This window comes from Prionailurus viverrinus, chromosome C1 (assembly GCF_022837055.1).
Source record: "Prionailurus viverrinus isolate Anna chromosome C1, UM_Priviv_1.0, whole genome shotgun sequence".
NCBI classification, from domain to species: Eukaryota; Metazoa; Chordata; class Mammalia; order Carnivora; family Felidae; genus Prionailurus; species Prionailurus viverrinus.
The window spans coordinates 34,064,847-34,088,894 of NC_062568.1; the positions used below are offsets into that span (position 1 = coordinate 34,064,847).

The 24,048-nt window shown below is 40.4% G+C and overlaps 2 protein-coding genes across 3 annotated transcripts in view; one reads left to right on the plus strand and one right to left on the minus strand.

The window, feature by feature from the left end:
- Positions 1-24,048, plus strand: part of HECW2 (HECT, C2 and WW domain containing E3 ubiquitin protein ligase 2) — a 266,445-nt gene that overhangs the window by 77,189 nt on the left and 165,208 nt on the right. For both annotated transcript variants that reach the window (XM_047869633.1, XM_047869634.1), the window contains exons 2-5: positions 3,037-3,144; positions 13,088-13,182; positions 18,958-19,033; positions 23,807-23,976. In XM_047869633.1, coding sequence (XP_047725589.1) covers positions 3,037-3,144; positions 13,088-13,182; positions 18,958-19,033; positions 23,807-23,976 — 449 coding nt within the window. The remainder of the gene's footprint in view (positions 1-3,036; positions 3,145-13,087; positions 13,183-18,957; positions 19,034-23,806; positions 23,977-24,048) is intronic.
- LOC125172715 (proteasome assembly chaperone 4-like) lies at positions 9,394-9,813 on the minus strand. The gene has a single exon (XM_047871169.1). It carries the CDS (start codon positions 9,811-9,813, stop codon positions 9,394-9,396), a length of 420 nt encoding a protein of 139 aa, XP_047727125.1.

Below are 24,048 nucleotides of genomic sequence, written 5' to 3' on the forward strand. Positions count from 1 at the left end.
CTGTGCCTTCCAAGTGGCCAATAGCTTAAAAATAGTACATTTATTTGCAGAAACATGAGAATCACTCTTTTAAGCACCTCTGCCCATTAAACTATCTTTTAGAAGGGTAGCAAGTACTTTGTTGTCTAGCCTGAAGCAGTGATGCAGTCACAGGGATTCGGGCATGATGAGTCTAAATCACTGGTTGATTTTTAACAGGTATTTCTGTTAGGAATTGTGTTAAACTGCAAGTAACAGAAACCCAACCACAGGGGCTTAACCAAATAGGAATTTATTTTTGCATAGGTAGCAAGAAGTCTGAAGGCAGGTAGTTCAGGACTAAAGGACTCATCATGGTTACTCCTAGCTTTTTCCTCTTGCCATCCTTAGTGTATGGTTCTCATCCAAGAAGAGGGGAGAGGGAAGAGCAAAATAGGATTGCTGGGTCTGTCCTTTAGAGCTGGGAAGAGCAGAGAAAGAAAGAGAGAGTCCTAAGTAGGCTCTGCTCTGTCAGCGCAGATCCCAGTGCAGGGCTCGATCCCACAAACCATGGGATCGTGAACTGAGCAGAAATCAAGAGTGGGATACTTACCCGACTGAGCCACCCAGGTGCCCCAAGTCCGTCCTCTTTTTAATCAGGAAAATGATACCTTTCTCAGAAGTCCCATCCAGTAGACTTCCACTTACACCCTACTGGCCATAACTAGATCACATGCTACCTTTAGCTGCAAGAGATTCTGGAGAGATGAGTATTTTTAACTGGAAACATTGTTGCCTTGGATAAAATTGGGGTTTAGTTGGCAAGGAAGAAGCTCAGTGGATAGGCAGTGATTGAGATCTGCCCCGAGGAGCCACATGACATCTTTCACAACCAGGTTTAGGTGACTGCCTTTTAAATATTGACATTGTTGGGGTGCCTGGGCAGCTCAGTCAGTTAAGCGTCTGACTTCGGCTCAGGTCATGATCTCACGGTTTGTGGGTTCGAGCCCCACGTTGGACTCTGTGTTGACAGCTCAGAGCCTGGAGCCTGCTTCAGATTCTGTGTCTCCTTCTCTCTCTGTTCCTCCCCTGCTCACGCTCTATCTCTCTCTCTCAAAAATAAATAAAGATTAAAAATAAATAAATAAATAAATAAATAAATAAATAAATAAATATTGACATTGTTGGGGCCCCTGGGTGGCTCAGGTGGTTGAGTGTCTGACTTCAACTCAGGTCATGATCTCATAGCTCGTGGGTTCGAGCCCTGCGTCGGGCTCTGTGCCGACAGCTCAGAGCCTGAAGCCCGCTTCACATTCTGTATCTCCCTCTCTCTCTGTTCCTCCCCTGCTTGTGCTCTATCTCTCAAAAATAAATAAACATTAAAAAATATTGGCATTGTTTTTCTATTTCTGTGATGGAATGGAGTGTTGTGCCTTGTCTTGTTTGTTTAGGAGAGCAGGTGATGGCATGAGTGTTTATGCTTTTCCATTCTTACAAAGAACAGTGGCTCCTTCTTGGCTTTTCACAGAAAGAACCTTTAGCTTGCAATGTGCCTAATGCAGATGGCATGGGAGGACCTTTCCTCCTAGAGTTCTTTGACTTATGAATATGATGAAAATAGTAGGCTCCAAGTGCAACCACAGACACAGACAGAAGTCTCCCAGAGCTGGATTATCTGACTCCTCGCTATGGCCCATGTTTCTAGTTCTTTCACGTTCAGAAGCATGAAAAAAAGGGAGGTTTTTCTTTTTATTTTTTTAAGTTTATTTATTTATTTTTGGAGAGACAGAGAATGGAAGGGGAGGAGCAGAGAGAGGAGGACAATCTCAAGAGGGACGTGGGGCTTGAACTCCTGTAACGGTGACCTCGCGACCTGCAATGAAATCGAGTGTCCGATGCTTAACTGACTGAGCCACCCAGGTGCCCCCTTTGTTGCAGGGGACGTTTCTTCTCAGGCCTATTCCCTTGAGCTTGGGACCTTTTCTCCAGCTTTACTTTATTTTGGTGTAGCTCTTACTTCACCATGTCTAATTTATCCCAGCTCTCAGTTAAAATGTATCTTTAATCTTTCCTCCTGGGAAAGGGGTTTGGGGAAACAAATGAAAATATCTGACTTTAAGAGCCAGTATCACTGTATACATTTTCATGTGCCTGTAAAACTCTGAATGGTCTTCTTTTCATGTTTTTAGTTTTATTTTCTATTCTGGGCCCTAGGACAGAACTTCAAACTAGTGTGATGCGGGCAAATTATAGAGTATGAATCCTTTCAGCCTTTGAGGTGATGGGGCAGAGCTGGGTGCAGCCAGAGTTTCCCTGCCTGCCCTTTTAAGTTATAAGCATGTCTTTCGTTTATCCCAGTGTGTCCTACAAATATTACCATTTTCTGTGTGCCAGGAGGTCAGAAAGCTTGGAAAATGCAGGCTGATTCTTCAGGTTACTATCCATACAAAAGCCTAAACATTCTTTCTCTCCTTTTCTTGTGTTGTTTGAGGTTTACGGCCTCTGGTCTTTTGTAAAAGATTATCCTAGCAGACATGGTGACTTAGTTGGTGTCTCCCAAATACTGTTCATAGCAAACCCATACTGTGTCCTCACTCATTTTCATAGCTTAATGCCCCCCCCCTTTTTAAATGCCATTTTAAGTTCTATTATATTCTCTCAATTATGCTCTTCCTTTCTTTTTTATATAGGATTTTATAGATGGGAGCACACCCAACTCCTTTCTTACATATCAGCTCACCATTGATGCTGAGATAGTTGTAGCCTGTGTTCTTCCCAGTTTTGCCTTTTGGCAACATTGATTAACTGGGCCAAGCCCACAAATGCCAACTTCTTTCCACCCTGTCCCCAATTCCTCAGTATCAGTGCAAGGACAGAAATGCAGGGTAATAATCTGCTGGGAGCTGGTCAGTAATAATAGTGTTCATTAATATTTCCCCCTTTATCTTTTTTTCCTCTTATTTCCTTTTATTTTATTTCCTTTTTATTCTCCTTTTATTTTAAGTTGTATTAGTCTGAACTAAGGGAGGAGACATAGGTTGTGATTAAGCTGAAAAAGTGTTTGTTTGGTTTTTCCAGATGAGAATTCTCCAGCCAACTTCTGGGATTCTAAAAACAGGGGTGTGACTGGAACCCAAAAAGGGCAAATCGTATGGAGAATTGAGCCTGGGCCCTATTTCATGGAACGTAAGTACTCAGCGAGAAGTAGAAGTTTGTTACTGAAATTCCATAAATATACAGAAATCTAGGGAGTCTTGTCTGAATTTATTATAAAAGTTTCTGGCTCTGATTTTCATATTTATGCCATGTATCCTCAAACTGGGAAATATATTGTTTTAGAAAATGCTCGTTAGAGAATGTTCACATATTTTGAATAAAGTGTATGTAAATATATATGTGTGTGTATAATACATATACACATTACATATATCTTGTGAATGCATAGTATATAAGTCATGTTTGGTTATTTTAATACTTTACACATTTTTATATACCCTTGTATCTACATTCGTAATTAATATTTATTATATTAACTTCCGGGAGCAGAAAGAATAATTCAAGATTTCAGTTAACTTAAGAATTTTATTTGTCTTTAGAATACGTTGCTATTATTTTTCCCAGCAGCGGAATAACTGTTGCATTCGGGTCTTCGTCTTTACAATTCGATGAGAGAGTCTGGGCAAACTGCCATAGAGGTCAATTTTAAGAATAAGAAATTGGCTGCGGGTAACTCAGCCATTACCCCGTTGATCTGATGTTGTATTTCTTTGCAAATACAAATGCTTCTATATAGTACATGGCTCACAGAAATAGCTCATCTCTTTTTATTTAGGGTGAAGGAGAGTATTTATATTTGCCACAATGTTATTGAGAACATGGTATGTACATTTTTGTAGGCTAGATAGAAGCGTGAATGAATACACGATTTACTGAGTGGTTCAAGTTAACTTTTACATTTACACAGTTCTTCATTAATGTAGAAAATGGGCTATTTAAAAATTTTCTGAGTTGTTTAGTTTGTGTAAGAATTAACTTTTCTATATTGAAGAGATTTAATACAAGAGAGAGAATGTGTGTATGTGTGGATATTAGTACTGAAAGATTGTACTTATTAAACCTTAAAATATAAAGTAAGGTTTGATTAAATGGGAACATGCTATGAGCTTACTTTTATTCAAGTATATAAATTTTTATTATATAAAAAGTTATTTTCAAAGATTAACATCTGTTACTTTGAATTGCCATTAAAGACATTAGATTATTTCTTCCACATCCTTACTGGTAAGTCAGCATTTCATAACTTTCTCTAATCATGTTTCTGTCTCCTAAGAACTATCTGTTTTTCATAGTTCAATATTTGACTAGGGTCTCTTGAAAATCTAAAGGGAATGTAGTTTTTAAGGGAAAATGTTCACGTTATATCAATAAGTGAGGGGGAAAACAGGTAGATACACGCAACATAATTCTAACTAATACCATAACATATAGGAAAAAAATCTGGAAGGAGATTTGCCAAAATGTGAACTTGGGTTGTTTGCGAGGAGGTGAGATTATGGGACATTTGTTTTTCTACTTATTATTTCTACTTTATTTTCTACTTTACTTTCCAACATTTGTCCCAGCTGGCAGTACCATGAATTAATAAGAAAAAGAAGTGGGGAAAATGGAATGGGTTTACTTTCATTCAGTGTGATTCCTCCTTTGAAAGGATGCCAGGGTTTAAGAGGCTGACGTAGCAGAGAATCTTGCCAACTGAATTTCAGGGGAAAAGGTAAAACAACCTTCCTGTTCCTTCCAAAATGCCAGCCTGCTAGGAACGATTGCCTCCGGATGGAGTGTGTAGCCTCATACCATGGGGTTCAGGTGAACACCGGGGAAGACGTTAGTATCACATACTATTATAATTTGGAACATTTTTTTGTGAAAAGCCCCACTTGCAGATATTTCATTTGCCATGACTGATTTTTTTTAAACTTTTATTTATTTTTGACAGAATGAGAGAGAGAGAGAGTTGGGGAGGGGCAGAGAGAGAGAGGGAGACACAGAATCCGAAGCAGGCTCCAGGCTCCGAGCTGTCAGCACAGAGCCTGACGCGGGGCTCGAACTCATGAACCATGAGATCATGACTTGGGCCAAAGTCAGACGCTTAACCAACTAAGCCACCCAGGCGCCCCTGCCATGATTGATTTTATTTCTCCTCCCCAAAGCGTTAGAGATTCATAATGTCCTGGCCGATCAGGATATACTAATATCTCTGTCTTGAATGTTTTTCTTTATGCTTCACTCTAGTGTTTAATAGAATAAGCTTGACATTGACACTAGGAGTTAGGAATGAAGAGTAGGTTTTTGTTGTTGTTTTATTTTCTCCTCTAAATTCCATCTCAATTCTTCACACACAAAACTGGACAAAATAAAACTGGAAATATTCAGCAATGAATTTTTGTAAGGACTAGGAAAAGTCGTGTATGTTAAAATCCAAGACGGTGAATGAGAATTACAGGAAGTTTGGTTTTAGAATAAATTTGTCTTCATTAATCAGAATGAGGCCTCTTTCAGCACACATTCATATCCTTTCAACGTGTAAAAACCTAAGGTGGTATTTATCTAAGTGCTTAGTAGCGTAGTCTGTGTCTTTTAGACATCATTTTTTTTTTTTTTTTTTTAACCCCTACAGCAGACCTAAGGGGACTTCCGGCACAGTGAAGTTTTGCTTGAACCTCTGGAGCCGATGGTGTGGAACTTCTAAAAATTGGGTGGGGAGGGGTTAGACAGCTTCTATATTTTCAACCTCTGATTTTGAAAACTTGAGACATTTAAAAACTTTTGCTTTCATCTTCAGAAAGAAAATTTATCTTTAGCTCAACAGAAGTTCAGGCAAAATAAAATTAAAATTCTCTGAAAATTGCCCTAAGTGCATGGGCAAACCTTGATCTCAGCCCCCTCTAAGTTCTTTCTGAATGTAAAGATGGCTTTAGTTAGTCTGGAAAAAAACCCAGAGGAGGCAGGCAGCCCAGACTTCTATTATTACGGGGCCTGCTTAAATGAATTTGAAGGACAAAGACAGGTGTAATTTTGGACACATGACTTTCCTAGACCCTGGAGAGGAGGATCAGCTTCCTCTGCACCTACTTGTCACCAAACTGTCAGATAGTCCTCAGATGAGCTTATGCTTGCAGAAGCTGAATGGGTCATCTTTGCAGGATGCATCTTGAGTTTTGAAATGTAAGAGGTTTCAAAGTTGTCTTATCATACTAGGATGTCTCTGTTATTCTTTGTAGTCTTTCATAGACTTTGGCCATTCGTTCATTCATTCATTCACTCAGACCTGCTTTTGTCATTCCTTCATTCCTTCTATTCATCTGTCCATCTCTCTCTCCCCAGCCATCATGAAGTATTTATTAAGTGCCAGATGTGTGCCACACACTATTCCAGGAGCTCACTAAATCCTGGATCAGTGAATGAGCTTAGAACTTCATTGCTGTGTGATAAACTGCTTTGTGATCATTGAGGATAATATCAGAACATTGATATTTATATAAATGATATAGTGCTTTCACACATCTTACCTGTCTCAGCCCCGGGAAGTGGGCAGGCTTAGGAAACTGAGCATCAGACGTGTAAGTGGCTTGTGTCTCTGATTGGCACTCAGGTTAGTAAGTATGATTGCCAGCATACGGTGCCTTGACAAAAGGCCTTTGCTTTATGAATGGCTTTTTGGGGAGGTAAGGGAGGCAGGTGGCCTTGGTACTGTTCAGAGCCTTTGCCCTAAATATCTCCATTCCCAAGCCCCTTCCTGCCAACATCAGAAGGCCTTTTTTTGCCCCTTGGATGGATTTGGTGCTTTTTATTTTCCACTCTCATACATTAGGTTTTGGATCCTGTTCATTTGCTAATCCTATTAGGTTTCCACTATCTCCACACCAATATTATCTATCTTTGATTTTCATGATTGTTTAGCTGAGCTTTCGCAGAGGAGGAGGAGCAGAGCCATTTTAGGCTCTATTGGCCCTTAGTAAAGAGAAGATAACTTGTAGTAACATATAAACGATAGGTTAGTGGGGTGCCTGGGTGGCTCAGTCGGTTAAGCATCCTACTTCAGCTCAGGTCATGATCTCATGGTTCATGAGGTCGAGCTCCGTGTCGGGCTGCATGCTGACAGCCCAGAGCCCAGAGCCTGGAGCCTGTTTCAGATTCTGTGTCTCCCTCTGTCTCTGCCCCTCTCCCGCTCATGCTCTGTCTCTCTCTCCCTCTCAAAAATAAACAAACATTTAAAAATTAAAAATAAATAAATAAATAAATAAATAAATAAATAAATAAATAAATAAAAAGCATGTCACTGGAAATGTGGGCAGACTTCCTCAAAAGCATGAAGATTAAAATGTATTTACTTTTTCCAATTTGTGGCCTCTGAATATAAGAGCCTGTGAATAAGAGTCATAGTACGAAGAATATAATAAAAACACACAGGACAATGGTGAAAATCATGTTTTAGAATTAATTGCTTTAATTGTTTTAGAATTAATAAAATCAATAAGTTGAATTTTTTAAAGATTATTCTGTTTAAATAAAAATGCTTGAAGGAAGAGCATCTCCATTTCATCTCCTTTATGGTTCAAAATATTCAGCTTCTAGAAACCTGAGGAAAATGCACACTTTCTAAATAGGAACAAGCTATTAGTGACTGCCTAAGTGAATCTTGTTGCTATTTAAAGTGATGGATGAGATCCCAGCCTTTGAAATAAAACTGTTTCTTGCACAGGGTGGCCTGTAGAATCTTTTTTCAGAGAGGGCTTGAAATGAAGTTTTATACTAATGCCTGGAGTTAATGTAGCTGAGTTGAGATTCTTTTTAAAAAATAATTTTTGAATAAGTAGTGTATGAAAGAATATAATGTTGAAAAGATCCAAAGGTAAACGTATCTCCTCAACTTCATGCCCCAGTCATCAGTTTCTCCTCCCCGAAGGCAAGCACTTTTACCAGTTTCATTTGATCTGTCTGAAAATATTTTATTCATATACAAACCCAGAAACACAATGGTTGCCTTAAAAATGCAGTGTCACAGGGGGCACCTGGGTGGCTCAGTCGGTTAAGCATCTGACTTCGGCTCCTGATCTCACAGCTTATGAGTTTGAGCCCCATGTCAGGCTCTGTGCTGACAGCTCAGAGCCTGGAGCCTAGAGCTTGCTTCGAATTCTGTCTCCCTCTCTCTGCCCCTCCCCCACTCACTCTTTGCCCCTCCCCCGCTCATTCTCTCTCTCTCTCTCTCTCCCTCTCTCTCTCTCTCTCTCTCTCAAAAATAAACATTAAAAAAAAAGAATTAAAATGCAGTGTCAGGGGCGCCTGGGTGACTCAGTTGGTTAAACATGCAACTTCGGCTCAGGTCATGATCTCACGGTTTATGAGTTCAAGCCCCGTGTCAGGCTCTGCACTGAAAGCTCAAAGCCTGGAGGCTGTTTCAGATTCTGTGCCTCCCTCTCTGTCTCTCTCTCTCTCTCTGTCTCTCTCTCTCTCTCTCTCTGTCCCTCCCCCACTTGTGCTGTCTCTCTCTTTCCCTCTCTCTCAAAAATAAATATACTTAAAAAAATGTTTTTAAATGCAATGTCAGTATCATGCAGTTATAGAAACCCCTTTACTTAGGAGCATGGTTAAGTTCCTAAACCCTGTTCAACTTCCCTTCCACCTCCCTGACCTCTCCTCCCCCACCCCAAACAAGCCGAAGGTACTATCTCCCCACAATCCCCCTCCCATCACCCCACAGCACCAGTGCTCTGGGAGATGTCTTCATTAAAATTAGTAAATTAAAAATTTAAAAATAAACGGGCTTCTATGTCTGGTCAGCATTTAAATAGAGGCTGCCAAGTCTTTATTGTAGTAAACCTTTAAATGAAAGTATCCTGAAGATTACTAAAAGGCACCAAAATATATTTCCATAATTCATGACTGGCTTTAGCCGTTCAGAAGGGACCTCTGAGAGAGGAAGATGCCTTTTGGGTGGTGCTTCCTTCCTTCCTTCCTTCCTAGGCTAGAGCGGGCCCAGCCAATGGCAGGTCCTTTTTTATTTTTTCTATTTTTTAAAATGTTTATTTATTTTAGAGACAGAGAGGCAGAGCACAAGCTGGGCAGGGGCGGAGCACAAGCTGGAGACAGAATCTGAAGCAGGCTGCAGGCTCTGAGCTCTCAGCACAGAGCCCGATGCAGGGCTTGAACCCACGAACCATGAGATAATGACCTGAGCTGAAGTCGGACACCTAACTGACTGAGCCCCCCAGGTGCCCCCAGTGGCAGGTCCTTATAGGCTAATGTAGGAGGCCTCCTCACCCTTCTCCTGTCTTGCTGCCCTCTGAGGCAACATGCTTTTTTTTTTTTTTTTAATTCAGTCCATTTATTTAAATGTATATTGTACGTAAGTTACAAATTCTCACTTCTGCCACTCTGCTAGAACTTTTCTGGATAAGCCTCCATTTCTTCCTTGATCCTGTGTTTTACAAGTAATGTGAGGTTACTATCTGTGTTTTGAAGGTTATAGCTGACAAACATCTGTTTGTTGGTCTTCCTGGCTAAGTGCCGGGTAAGATCAGTGGAGGTCATGCCACAAGTGTCTCTGAAGACGGAGGTAGACACGGGGATGGAATCATAGTGGCTGCATAGGGCCACGGCGAGGTTGCACAGGTGCGGCATGGCCCCCACCCACAGGAAGAGCCAGTGTGTCAGCCGCATGACGTGGAAGTGGACGAGCTGCTCCCACAGCCTTGTGCTGAAGTTGTGCAGGGAGATGTCCCGATCTGGGGTGGCCCCTCCATGCTGCCCGTTGGGCCCAGGACCACAAGCACCAAGACCCCGGCCCCCCACCACCATCACTGGCCCAACCAGACCCTAGCAAGCAAGCCAACATGCTTTTTATAAAAGGCGGATTTTTTTTTTTTTGGAGAAAATACTCTTACTTTATATATACATACACACATATTTTAATATATATATTTCCGTAATCTGAGACCGTTAGGAGGAGATGTTGGCTCCCACATCGGGCTATGGAGAAACCATTCTAAGGTACATGGGATCATTCATCGCTCCTTAGGCCTCCATCTCCCCTGCCTGTGCACAAGGGCTGGCTGGTGCCACAGGCAGCGGGCTCCTCCCGTATCTGATGCTCGGTCATCATTCATATGTTTACTGTTATCTGTCCGTGTATCTGTTTCTCAGAAGTAGCTTTTTGTTTTCCTCTTGCAGTTAGTGCTTACAGACTGTAGCTAAAGTAGGAGCGCGAATGCCAGCTCCCCTTTCCACCCTTTTTGAGTCTTCTTCTAGGTTACCTCTCTCCACCGCTAAAATGTTTAAGCACGTCAAACAGAATGCAGCTCTCTGTCTTTTCTCTCTCACTCAGAGGAGATTGCATTTAGTAACACCATTTAAAAAAATCTTGAGTGACCTCATAAAACACTAATGTTTGAAGAGGAACGCTCTCACCTTGTCAGCGTGGAACGTTGGTGTATTTTAGGGGACAGAAGTCTTCACTGGTGTTCTGCTGAAGGGGCCAGTGTGTTTCAGTCCAGGCGCAGACGACTAGTTCTGTCCAGTACTGTCTTATTCTCTCTGATGACCAGCCTATGTGTTTGGTTCTGTAATGGGTGATCTGTGCAAATCCCCTTGGCTTTGCATCTAGCCTTGAAGCATTATGAAGCTGTTAGCTTTTGTTAGTTTTTGGCGATCATGTCCACAAAATCTATCCTGTGCAATTCAGAATGAGTTTATCTTATAGTTTCAAGGATCCTAATTTGTCACTGGGGTTGGAGACTTTTGTTATAGCAAGGAATAAATAACACCCCACATGGGTTCACTAGCAAAGCAGGCCTGGCTATCAACATCCTACACACAAAAATCAGCAGTCCCTTTTTTTTTTCCAGTCTCATAATCTATTACCTAGCTGACTCTTAAAACCTTACAAAAGAGGAGATAGCATCCTGACTTGAGAGGAAGCTAGGGGAAGATGTCTTATAAAAATGCACTTCTCTTTGTGGAAAAATGAGCTGCTCACTCCCTTACCGCTGATCTGATCTATGAGGTGCCGCTGCAGGCGGATTCCCAGACCGCTGGTCGCCAGCATTTTGAGTGTGATCCTAATGAGCTCATGCCTGCAGAATTCAGTCCTTGTGCACACCATCAGGCTTGTTCTGCTTTGGCAGGCTTTGTGCATGGTGCTTAGCTTTGTTCTCGTAGAATACATGCTCTTGGTCTTGGAAGAAAGCAAGTGGAAGAGGAGGGTTTGCGCAGACCTGTACAGCTGTCACTATTTCAGTAATAACCAAAAGCTTGTGTTAATGTTCGGGAAAGTCCTTTGCAGAGGTGTTCCCAGGCGAGTGAAGTCATAGTGCGGCTAGAATTCCTGTGTGCGTCATCTTGCTGTTCCTCAAACTCAGCATGCTTATTCCTGCTTCCCTGCTTTTACCGCCCCTCACCTGTTATCATCTCTGCTCCATTTTTCTCATCTAGAAGTGTGAGTCCAGACCTATTTGTTCCATGAGGCCTTTCTGACTGCACCGTGTCGTCGCTCATCTTCTCCGGGGTCTCCACACTCTGCTACCCGGCCGCTCTTCCTTTTTAGCCCTTCCTGTAAAATTGTCATCCTAACAGCTACACAAAGAACACCTGCTAGACCAGAAACCTTTCTTTGATTCTCTTGCACTGTCAGGCATATGTTGTGATGGGTACATGGTAAAAATCTTTTGCTTGATGATGCTAACTACATTGTGAGTCACTGCACTGTGATCATCATGCATAATGGAAACACTCAATATTTTCCCTCATGACAGAGCTAATTTTTTAAGCTTTAGTATTTTGTCATTGACAGAAAAATGTAATATTCCTGTACGTAGTATTCCTAATCCTATGTAAATTCCTAAAATGATTTTTTTAAAGCATTCTATCTTTCTCTTAAAACTGGCAAACCAAATACACCGTAGGAGACCATTTGGTGCAGTCAGGAGAGTTGATAGAAGAGTAACTTCTTGGGGAAAATCCATCTAGTGGCCCCACTTTAATAATCCAGGTGACTCAGTTGAGAGAGGAGCCCCACTTCTCTAGGCTGCGACTCTTCCCTGGTGCCTGTCCATCAGCATCATTTCCTATGACATCATTGCCTTAAATGACACCTTGGGGAAAATGCGTCTTGTAGGGACACTACAGTGACTCAGATACTCTGTATACAGAGAAATTCTAGTGGCTGTGGGTTTTATCTTTGACACATTTGCCTTCACGGTCTTTGAAATTGTAATTACTTTCCAAAATCAATAATTGGCATTTTTATTGCTTTTCATCAAGCTCAAATTTTATGTGTGTGTGTGTGTGTGTGTGTGTGTGTGTGTACACATGCACCTGTGGGGAGAGAGGTATATATATGTCCACATATCTCTATCTGTCTATCTATTTATCCATCTATTTATCTATCCAGATCTATATATTTATGTATCTATATGCCAGTGGTTCCTAAATTTGATCCCTGTCTAGTGACTACATTGAAGCCATCTGAAAAATTAAAATACAGATTCCCTATCACTGCAGAATCTATACAGCATTCTTTTTTACTCTGTTAGACTGCTTTTTTGTATTTCCACTAACAGTGGCAGTCTATTTTGTAGAGGTTAGGAGTGAACGCTTTGGAGTCCCACAGACTGGGTTTGAGTTCTGACTCTGTCATTTCCTGTTTATTTGACCTTCTGCAAACCCTGCCACTTCTTCTGTAATATGGGGATGGGAATTTCTGCCTCCCAAGGTTGAAGTGGGTATCAAATAACAACATGAGTGGCGACAAACCATGGTGTCTGGTGCGCTGTGGAGCGCCTCAATAAATGGTGACTAGTTTTCTTCCTATCCCTACACTATACATATTTTGGTGTGTTGTTTTGTGCATTATTTTTCTCATATCTTTGGGATATTCATAGAAAATTTCAGAGAACTCTGTAAAATCAAACAAGAATTGATGTAATTTATTTCTTTGATTGGAAAAGAAGGGATTGATTATTCAAAGAGTCTAGAGTAGGATCTTCTGACAGGGGGTGTGGCAGGTTTCTTCAGCTGATTCCTAAATGACTAGTTTCAGTGTTGAAATTACTGTTTTTCTCCAATCAATTTGCAGCTGAGATAAAAATCTGTTTCAAATACTACCACGGCATTAGCGGAGCCCTGCGAGCCACGACCCCCTGCATCACCGTGAAGAATCCTGCTGTGATGGTGAGTGCCCCTCATTGCCGGCTTCCTCATGAGGTCCCCCCGGGCCCTCGGCTTCTATTTTTGCCAGTGCAGCTCTGGCAGGGTTATGAGGAACGATGAAAAAGGAAACACGTAACAGTGTGGGCACTGTTGTAGGAAAGGAAATAACTTACAGGCTGGCTTACCTGGATCCATAATACGAATCGTGGAAAAATATGATTTGATTTATAACAATTCTGCAAATGGTCAACTCTTCAGAGAACCCATTCATGAAGCAAATTAGTGAGTATGCCATCAAATTTAGTCTTAAACTTGGTCTAAATTTAGTCTGGGTGACTGGTTGGGAGGAAATGGTGGTATTGCGTCTTACCTGAGTTTAATTTACATGAGCTCAGTGAGTAAGAGGGGAAAATAGCAATTCAAATCCTGTGTGATTCTACCCGCAGTCATCCTTACAAGCTTTCACTCCAAAGAGTGTGAGATGGGGATCATGCATGTGCTATTCCCTCAGGAGGTCTGAGCACCAGATTCCTAGATGCTGAGTTGGGCGCTAGAGCCTAAATATACCACACATTTTTAGTATAACATGGCCACTCAACGGAAGTCCCCCTCTTCACCAGGCCCTCAAGTGAAGAAAGAGATGCCTGATTTAGTTTGGAAGGAAACTGGTTGTGTTAGACTTTTGAAGGCAAGTATATATATATACATTTTCAACATGGTACTTTCTGAAGGTTTATTTTTCACAATTTTGTGGTTTTTCACTCCATTGACTAAATTTAGACTCTAACAGCTTTGTAGTATGTACTCATTGTAGATGGGTGGTTGGGTTCAGGTGGTTTGGGGAGATTCTTAGAGTCTAAGATATGTAAAGCATTGGAGGTTTAATAAGCCATTAATAAAAATCAGATCATGAAAGCAAAGAAGAAAAATATTGACTCCCACAATATAGAACCTTTATCACAGTGTGTGTGTGTGTGTGTGTGTGTGTGTGTGTGTGTGCACGCACATGTGTATTGTGTATGTGTGCATTTATAGATGCAAGCATTTTTGGAAATAGGCAAGTAGTCATGTTGACTCCCTGAAATTCAGAAAGTAATCTCTGCAGGTGGCATTTTGAACCAACAACGGTATATCATGAAGTCTTTCCTTTTCATTTATTCACTCAAACAAATATTCATTGGGTACCTGCTAAGTACCAGCCGTTGCATTCACCATTGGGGATGACATGACAAGCAAAAACTCAGTCCTTTCTTTCACTGGTCTGGTGGGTACAAGAGACATCACTAAATTAATTTATGTTTATTTGAGTGATAATTGCTGTGAGGGGGAGTAAAATGGAGCTATGAGGGCACATACTAGTAGAATTTATCCTGATCAAGTAGGTCTTGGAAGGCTTCCTTGAAGAAGGAAGATTGTTTGCAGGACAATCTGAAGGATGAGTAGGAGATACTTAGGTGAAGAGGTGGGGTGGGGGCGGGGTGGGGGGAAGATCATTTCAGGTAGTGGGAATAGTATTTGCAAAATCTTTAGTATCCAAATATTCTACTCACATTTGAATTATATTTAAGTTCCCATGTAGTAAACATAATTTAGAATTTAAAAGAATAATCCACATTTATTATACAAGACTTTGAAGGTCACCAGGAGAATAACAGTCATTGATTACAAAATCTGCCATGTCACATACTAAGCGGTGGAATGTGCTTCAATTGATATTCTAAAAAGAAAAATTACAAAAGTGGAAAAGTGAGGTCTTTAATAATAGAACCTTTGAAAAATTAACTGTGTGTGAAATTAGACAATAACTTCCAAACATGATTTTCTAGATTCAGATTTTATTAGACTTGAGCAACTTAAGTGATCAGATATCACTGAAGGCAGCAGGGTTTTACAGCGTAGTGAACACTGGTCTCATTCCATTGATTTTGCATTGAGATTACTCTGTCAAAGCCTGTGGATAGTTTGTAGATAATTAATTTTCTTCAGACAGCTTTTAGAGAACCATCAAAGCTTCATAGATATAGCTCTGGCAGTCAGAATAGAATATTTCTGTTCAAAGGGTGACAATAATGGAATTGGTGGTCAATAGATTTCTGACCCAGCTGAGACAATTTGGTGTATGTCCAAAATTGGAAGTCTGGGGGACACCTCATGGTGGGGATAAGTGCTGTGCTTCCATGATGGTCACCTAGTTATATGACATGTGTCTAGTTATTGTGACTGATTGACAACATTGATATTTTAGTTTGATTATTCCATGACCATATGCAAAGAATAGCCCTGGAGGAAGTGTCTGAGCACCTCTCTAGGGAAGAAAATGAGCTGCCATCATCCTCTTATGGCCTCCTTTCTCATATATCCTTTTGCAATGAATCAAGGATTTTTAAAAAGTTGCGTCTTTTCTGTCATTTGTACTTTGACGTCATTGTCATTCATCAGAGTACTCAGTGATACGTGTCTCTGACACTTGGAACAGGAAATCCTTTGGCTTCGGGAACAGATAAAGAGCTAGCATCACTCACTACCATGTATTGTTTCAACACTCGGTTGTCAGTGTTCCTTCTGGGTTTTCCTGGAATGAATCTGTGGCGTGAATTTATTTAAAATCTCTCTTTAAACATTGAGTGCAGATGTGTTTCTTATCACCGATGTTCCTGTATCTAGTGATAATGTTTGGTCTTTCCTGGCTTTCTTGTCACAAATGATGGAATTGAATTCATGAGTATTACTTCAGAAGAGCATTTGCCTCAGTTGTAGTACAGGACGGTATCTGTGAATTCTCTGAGAGTTGTTTCACATTAGCTTTTGCCAGACAGTGGTTTATATTTTTAAAATGAGAATTTGAAGGCATTTTCTTGTGTTTCTATAATATCTTATAACATTTCCAACACGTTTAAATGAAGACTGACCATGAATCTTTTTCATCTCCTTTAACTCACTTAGCAAGGGTGTAGCTTAGCAGGAAGAGACTTCACGTTTTTGGAGGGAACACATCTTATTGGGCGGTGTGGTCCATTTGGTGGGAAGCTATGGTTTATCAGGCTGTACTCAGGACTTGGAGGGCAGGTTGCTGAGTGTCTGTCTCACAGCAGTCTGTACCACCTCACGCTGTTCATTGCTCTATGGTCCAGGGATGTGTGTGGTGAAAGCAGGATGAGACAGAGACAGCCATCCGTTATCTGGCCAGTCTGCTGCTGTGTCTTTTCCGATTAAACTGGGGATGGTGAGTCAGAGAGAAACAAGGCAATATGGAAACTTTACATACTTGTTGAGAGTCAATCCAGAGTTATCACGAAGTTGGTTTTATGGATGAAATAAATTAAAGATACCTGGATGATACCCTGTTATACTGCAGATGACGTTTGAAAGCATCAGGAATCAGTGAAGTGCCATGCAAAATAGTTTTGATTAAGGTACAGGAAGTAGAGGGGCACCTGGGCGGCTCAGTCGGTTAAGCTTCTGACTCTTGATTTCAGCTCAGGTCATGATCTTATGGGTTCGTGGGATTGAGCCCCACATTGGGCTCTGTGCTGACAGTGCAAGACCTGCTTGGGACTCTCTCTGTCTCCCTCTCTCTCTCTCTGCCCCTCCCCAATCTGTGTGTGCACACTCTCTCCCTCAAAATAAATAAATAAACATTTAGAAAAGGAGAAGGAAGTAGAAATTTATATTTCAAAATTTGAATAGAATTTATTTTTAAACATTTTTTTAACGTTTATTTATTTTTGAGACAGAGAGAGACAGAGCACGAACAGGGGAGGGTCAGAGAGAGAGGGAAACACAGAATCTGAAACAGGCTCCAGGCTCTAGCCATCAGCACAGAGCCCGACGTGGGGCTTGAACTCATGGACCGAGAGATGACCTGAGCTGAAGTCAGACGCTCAACCGACTGAGCCACCCAGGCGCCCCTGGAATTTATTTTTAAATTGTTCAACTTTGCTTGGATTAGTAAAGTTTTATTTCTTAGAAGTATATGAGGTTAAAAAATTGAAGGATAGTTAATATACAGTATTATATTAGTTTAGTGATTCAACAATTCTGTACGTTACTCAGTGCTCATCACATTAAGTGTACTCTGTAATCCCCATCACTTATTTCACCCATCTCCCCATCCACTTCCCTCTGGTAACCATCAGTTTCTTCTCTATATTTAAGAGTCTGGTTTTTTGTTTGTCTTTCTTGTTGTTGTTTGTTCATTTGTTTTGTTTCTTAAATTCCACATATGAGTGAAATCACGCTGTATTTGTCTTTCTCTGACTGACTTATTTCATTCCGCATTATAGTCTCTGGATCCATCCATGTTGTTGTAGATGGCAAATTTCATTGTTTTTATGACTGAGTCATGTTCCATGTTCCATTGTACGTATGTGTGTGTGTGTGTGTGTGTGTGTGTGTGTATATATATATGTCACACTTTCTTTATCCATTCATCTATCAGTGGACACGTGGGTTGCTTCCATATCTTGGCTATTGTAGATAGTGTTGCAGTAAACATAGGGGTGCATATATCTTTTCGAATTAGTGTTTTCATTTTCCCTGGGTAAAAGGCCAGTAGTGGAATTACTGGATCATCTGGTAATTCTCTTTTTAATTTTTTGAGGAACTCACATACTGTTTTCCACAGTGGCTCTATCAGTTTGCATTTGGTGGTGTATGATTTTTTTAAAATTTCTTAATCTTTATTTATTTTTGAGAGAGAGAAACACAGAGTGTGAGAGGGGGAGGAACAGAGAGGGGGAGGGAGACACAGAATCCAAATCAGGCTCCAGGCTCCGAGCTGTCAGCACAGAGCCGACATGGGGCTTGAACTCAGCAACCGTGAGATCATGAACTGAGCCGAAGTCAGATGCTCAACCGACTGAGCCACCCAGGCGCCCCAATGGTGGTAGATGATTTTTTAAAAAGTGAGGGAGTGAGGCAAAATTTAGATGGAAGGGTTTAATCCAAAGTTTAGAATTAATATGTGGTCTCTGTTTCCCAATTATTCAAAATATATTCTGCCTTCAGTTCAGTCTCTTACAGCGTTGTGGGCTTCTTTGTTAGAGAACTGGGAGACCTTTTTTTTTTTCCTAGTGTACCGTAAATGGAGCACTTACTTGTACATTAATTGAGAGAAAGGCTAAATTTGCCATCCTTGGTGGTCCATAAATGACAGGTTTCAAGTGAGATAGCCTTTACAAAAACTTTTACAATACAATAATCAGTACAACAGCACTGCAGACTCTTACAACTACTAATTATAATAGCTGTGCCATGTACCTGCAGCACAGTAAAATAGGAGTCTACGAGGGCAGTGGGGCATCCACATGGTGACTCAGAAATATTTGGCAGGTAATTGGAGGGTAATTCTACATATATGTGGATGAGTTTGAGAAAAATCACCTGTTTAGTTTATTCTGTTTTCCTAGTAAATCTAAAGGAATCTGGTGTTTGGTTTTTAACTGAAAGGAATATTTTAATATAGTAATAGTAATGTAAGTACATTCACTACAAAGTACATTCTTATCAAAGAAGTAAAAGGACATAAAGTAGGTTGATTCCTGTCCCAGGAAATTTAGAAGTTCATATTGGTTTCATTTGGGGTAATGATTAAATTTAGGTGTGACTCTTTCTCTCGTCTCTGAAAATATGCATTTTTATGTGTCTGGATTCCAAGATTTATAGTATATGAAAGGCATATACTACAATGCATGTTTGATACAAAAAATCATCACATTTGTAAATATATGTGGTTCCCTAAGCACGTTGGGTACCATCATACTCCTGTGAAACTTCATATGTGCTTTTCCTCTGCAGATGGGGGCAGAAGGCATGGAAGGAGGTGCTTCCGGAAATCAGCATTCTCGGAAACTCGTCAGCTTCACGTTGTCAGGTAAAGGTGTCTTTAAATGTGATGTCCAGTTTGAAAGTGTATAATTTCAAAGGCATGAATAGTCACTTCTGTCTATAGATTCTTTTTTTTTATTAAAAAAATTTTTTTTAATGTTTATTTTTGAGAGAGAGAGAGTGAGCAGGGGAGGGACAGAGAGAGAGGGAGACACAGAATCTGAAGAAGGCTCCAGGCTCTGAGCTGTCAGCACAGAGCCTGACATGGGGCTCGAACTCATGAGCTGTGAGATCATGACCTGAGCTGAAGTTGGACGCTCAACCGACTGAGCCACCCAGGCACCCTTACAGAGTCTTACATATGATATGTGAACTATTTATTTTTTTGGTAAAAGTTCTGGAAATTCAAGTATATTTCTTACCATGAAAAAATTAGACTACTAATAATTATTAGTAATAAAATAAATAGAAAATAAATAGAAATAAAATTATAAATAGAAATAAAATTACTAGAAATAAAATAAATAGAAAATAAATAGAAATAAAATTATTTCTTCCAGGTTTTCTAGTGATAAAATGACTGTAACTATATACAGTTACTTAAAAACAACACTGTAACATATGCTATCCCTACTGGAGAACTTTAGTTTTGAAAACCATGTATGTGCTTAGCTCATCTGAAGAAAGGAAAATATTGGAGACTAGGAAAAATAAGCCAAGGTTACTCCTCCTATTTCTGTGGAGAAATTCACATAAAAGTTGGAAAGCTGATAAGGCAACTTTTTTGTTTATTTTCTGATTAAGGAAATATTCTAATTGCTTGTTTGTTTATGAAAACGTGCTGCTTTTCAGATTGTGAGTTAGAACTCATCTGTGTTTTGTAAGTTTAATTTAGTTGAATCCAACAGTTCAAAAAAAGAATAGGGGGGGGCGCCTGGGTGGCGCAGTCGGTTGAGCGTCCGACTTCAGCCAGGTCACGATCTCGCGGCCCGTGAGTTCGAGCCCCACGTCAGGCTCTGGGCAGGCTCTGGGCTGATGGCTCGGAGCCTGGAGCCTGTTTCCGATTCTGTGTCTCCCTCTCTCTCTGCCCCTCCCCTGTTCATGCTCTGTCTCTCTCTCTCTGTCCCAAAAATAAAAATAAAACGTTGAAAAAAAAAAAAAAAAGAATAGGGGGAAAAATCAGAGTTTTTCACCAAAGGGAAATATTTTTTCATAGAACATCAGTTTATACAGACTGAAAACTTTCACACACAAAATATACCCACACCTATGTATGTGTATACTGGGTTTCAGAATAAAATATATTTCATATGTAGATCATGGTCAAAAATGTTTCAAAGCTACTGATTTAAAAAAAAATAATTGGCAGTCAAAAAGTCAGGAAGACACTAAGAAAATCAGTCTTTGAAATGAACTTTTAAAACAGACAACTGTGCTATGACACATATAAAATGCAGTCTAACAGATGTCTGTCACTAAAAGATGTTTTGTCATTTTTCCATTGGTGCAGTGCTTCTACATTTTAAATTAGATTCACTTTTCTTGGCTGCAAAAAGTATTGTGGATGAAAATTCACATTGTCAAGAGTGAGAGAAAACTGATCTTGAGAACAGACATTTCCATGATGTATAATGACCACATATGATGAAAGTGTGCACATTAGTTCATTGCTGGCCCATGGCCTTCCAGAGTATCCATTTCTGTTCTAGCATGTTCCTACTCCCCTATATGAGTTTACTTACTATGAAAGCCTTTTTTTGCCTTTGGTTCTCTGGTGGATCTCAGAAGTTGTAAACTGGTGGCTTATGGTTCAATTTTGGCCAAGAAGTATGTTTTGGTTGGAACCCTCAGGTTTTAAAACATATCTAGGTTTTTAGAAGCACACTTTGAAGTTCCACTGCCAGTGGAACTTACCCTTACCCTCAATGTCTGTGTGTCTCCTGGAAGCATTTATTTGGCTCTGCTTTAGACCTTCACAGTCTTGAGGGGTTGCAGGTACAGAAATCCTTTGTGTATAGGTAGGGAACAGTTAGCCCACCTCCATGGTTACTTTAATCATACCATGGTCTTCTTAGTTTAGACGCATTGCCTTAAGCTTCCAAGTGATCAATATCATTCCAAATGCAACACACACATACTGATTTTGACTCCAGAGGGGAAGTTAATTAATTCACTGCAGGAGAATGACCAGCTAGAACTTGAAAACCCCAGGACGTTTTCCTAAAAAGTAGGAAATAGCTTTGGGGCATCACCAGATGCTTCTTCTTTAAATATAATTTCTTCCAACATCCCACCTCAGTACACAGGGTGGCTGGCTACTTTATATCTGTTTTACTTCCTAATGTATGGTCAGATATTTGCAGATGGTGTACGGAAGTGGCTAAAAATTATATAAGATGAAAGCAGTTCTATAATGGTAATTCTGAACAATTAATACAGTTATAGCATATTGACAGTGATAATAGTGTTTAGCGAAGAGCATTTAAGCATTGTAGAATGTCTGCCTGCAAATGTTCTACTCTTGATTCTCTGTGGTAAGTAGGGACACAAATTAGTGAATTCTACAGCTAAAACAAAAGCTGTTTGTGTTTTTTTTTAAGTTTTTTAATGTTTATTTAATTTTGGGAGAGAGAGACAGAGGCGCAAGCGGGGGAGGGGCAGAGAGAGAGGGAGACACAGAACCCGAAGCAGGCTCCAGGCTCTGAGCTGTCAGCACAGAGCCCAAGGCGGGGCTTGAACTCATGAACCATGAGATCATGACCTGAGCCAAAGTGGGACGCTTAACCAACTGAGCCACCCAAGTGCCCCCAAAACTGAGTTTCGGTTACTATCTTAATCCTCTTCTCCAAATAAGACTTTAAACTAGGGTATTTAGCATGTCATACTTTTGTGACTTTGAGGTCTTAGTTGGTCTATTAGGTGATGCAGATATTTATGAGCAGTAAAATATATAAAAGACAAAATGGAGAAGCCAGAGCAGAAATGAGATGGATAAAGGAACAGAATAATCAGACTACAATTAGTTGGTAGATTCTTATATTTATTAATGAAGATTTATTTGTGCAGCATTCCTTGTGGAAAAATTTGATATGAGGGTTATTTAATAGTGGCATCTTTCATCACAGTGGCGTAATCTTCTGATGGAATGCTTTTTGTCCAAAGGAATGCTTTGCATGAATAATTTAGCTCTGTCATGCTTTGTGGCAGCCATTTCCGTCCATGTTACTCCTCATTTACTGCAAAGAAATCCCTTGTTTAGAAGTAGATTTAGTATCTAAAGACTATCATTCTTCTGTCTTTGAGTCTGAGGCGAGCCTAATAGAGAAAGGTAAGAAAGTAAATATGCAAATTGTGTTTTCCTCTCGGAGCTATTTTATGCCGAATAAAGCCACGCGAAAACATGTAGCACCATTAAATTGATAGTGAGTTGCAGATGCTGTGTTAAGATGACTGTGTAGCTTATGAAGTGCCAGGAGTGGGGACTGTAAGGCTAGAGAGACGACAGTGGCATCTCTGAAGTGCCTTACTCATCTTTCTCTTCTCCTTCTCTTTTCTCTTCAGATCAAAGATCTTACTGTATTTCATGCAGTGTCCTTAGCATAAGGACCTCCTGGTTGACTTTTTCGGTCTTTGCTGACATATGAAACTCGGCTGTCAGTTAGTTGTTATTAGACAGCACTCTGGGCCACAAGTTGTTGTTGGCCATGGGTGAGCCTCCTCCAGGAATGGCTCCCTAGACAATGTGGTTCTATGGGCAACCCCACCAATTCTGTCCCTCCAGGAAAGACTTTGAGTTTCAAGAATGGGCTTGAGTAGGATGACTCAGGGAACCTGCCATCATTGACAGTCACCATACAGAGTCTGCTGCCCAGCTGATCTGGGTAATCCAAAGGTCTTTGGAGGTTTAGAGGGATCTGCAGAATTTTTTTCTGGACTAGTTATCAGGACCTCCCTAGACTGATCATAATTGTAGCAAGTTGCTTAGAAACGGTCCGTTATTCCAGAAGCTTTCAAGATCCCTTAGCTCTTAGGCCAATCTTATTCAAACTGATACTCTCAGAAAGGTGTTGAGGACCCGAAGAGCTGGGTTTGTTACCTGACATGTTGGTGTCCCTTATCCTCACTCCTTTGAAAAGTGTCAGTCTCTCCACTTACCAGATTTTAGCCAGAAATTTTAGCAACTCACATACTGTGAAGTAGCAGCTGGTGAATCTAAGATGTTCTGGGACAGCCATCAAATATTTAAGTTACTAACCAGTAGACTCACAATTATTTAATACAGCAGGTAGCATTCAAATTTTAGAAAAATTTCTCGTTTTCTTTTCCCCCTAATATTCATTACATTTGTGGAATATATAACATTTTAAATGTGGTATAACTGAATGTGTGGTCTGAAGTTTCACCCCCAATTAAACATAGGTCTATAATTTCATTATATGTATGTAGAAGAGATTTAATTTTTCTCTCATGAAAGAACATATTAACATTCTTTTTTAAAAAAATAAACTGTTTCCTAAGAATTTCTCTCAAGATACTGTGTGAAATGCTGGTTGCCAAACCACATAGCAAAATGGTGGTGAAGACGCACGTTAGAATCAAAATGGTTCCCAGGAAGTCACTTTAGGTGCATGAGGTGATGGTAAATGTTTGGCTTCATTTATTCAGCCTGTCAAGAGACTCCCCCTCTGCTGGAATTATTCATAACTCACTTGTCCTTACTTATCTCAGCGATCATAGTGTGAATAACGTTGTTATTGTTTACTGTTGTTTACCCCCCCTCTCCCTTTCTCTCCCTCCCTCCCCCTCTCTTTCTTTCAAGATCTTAGAGCAGTTGGGCTAAAGAAAGGGATGTTCTTCAATCCTGATCCTTACCTTAAGATGTCCATTCAGCCAGGGAAGAAGAGCAGTTTCCCCACCTGTGCCCACCATGGGCAGGAGAGAAGGTCTACTATCATCAGTAACACCACTAATCCAATTTGGCACCGAGAGGTAAGATGATCCTCAGGGATCTTCTACTTGACAGGAATTTGGCCAAGTTCATCTCTCTTATGTGTACTGTTG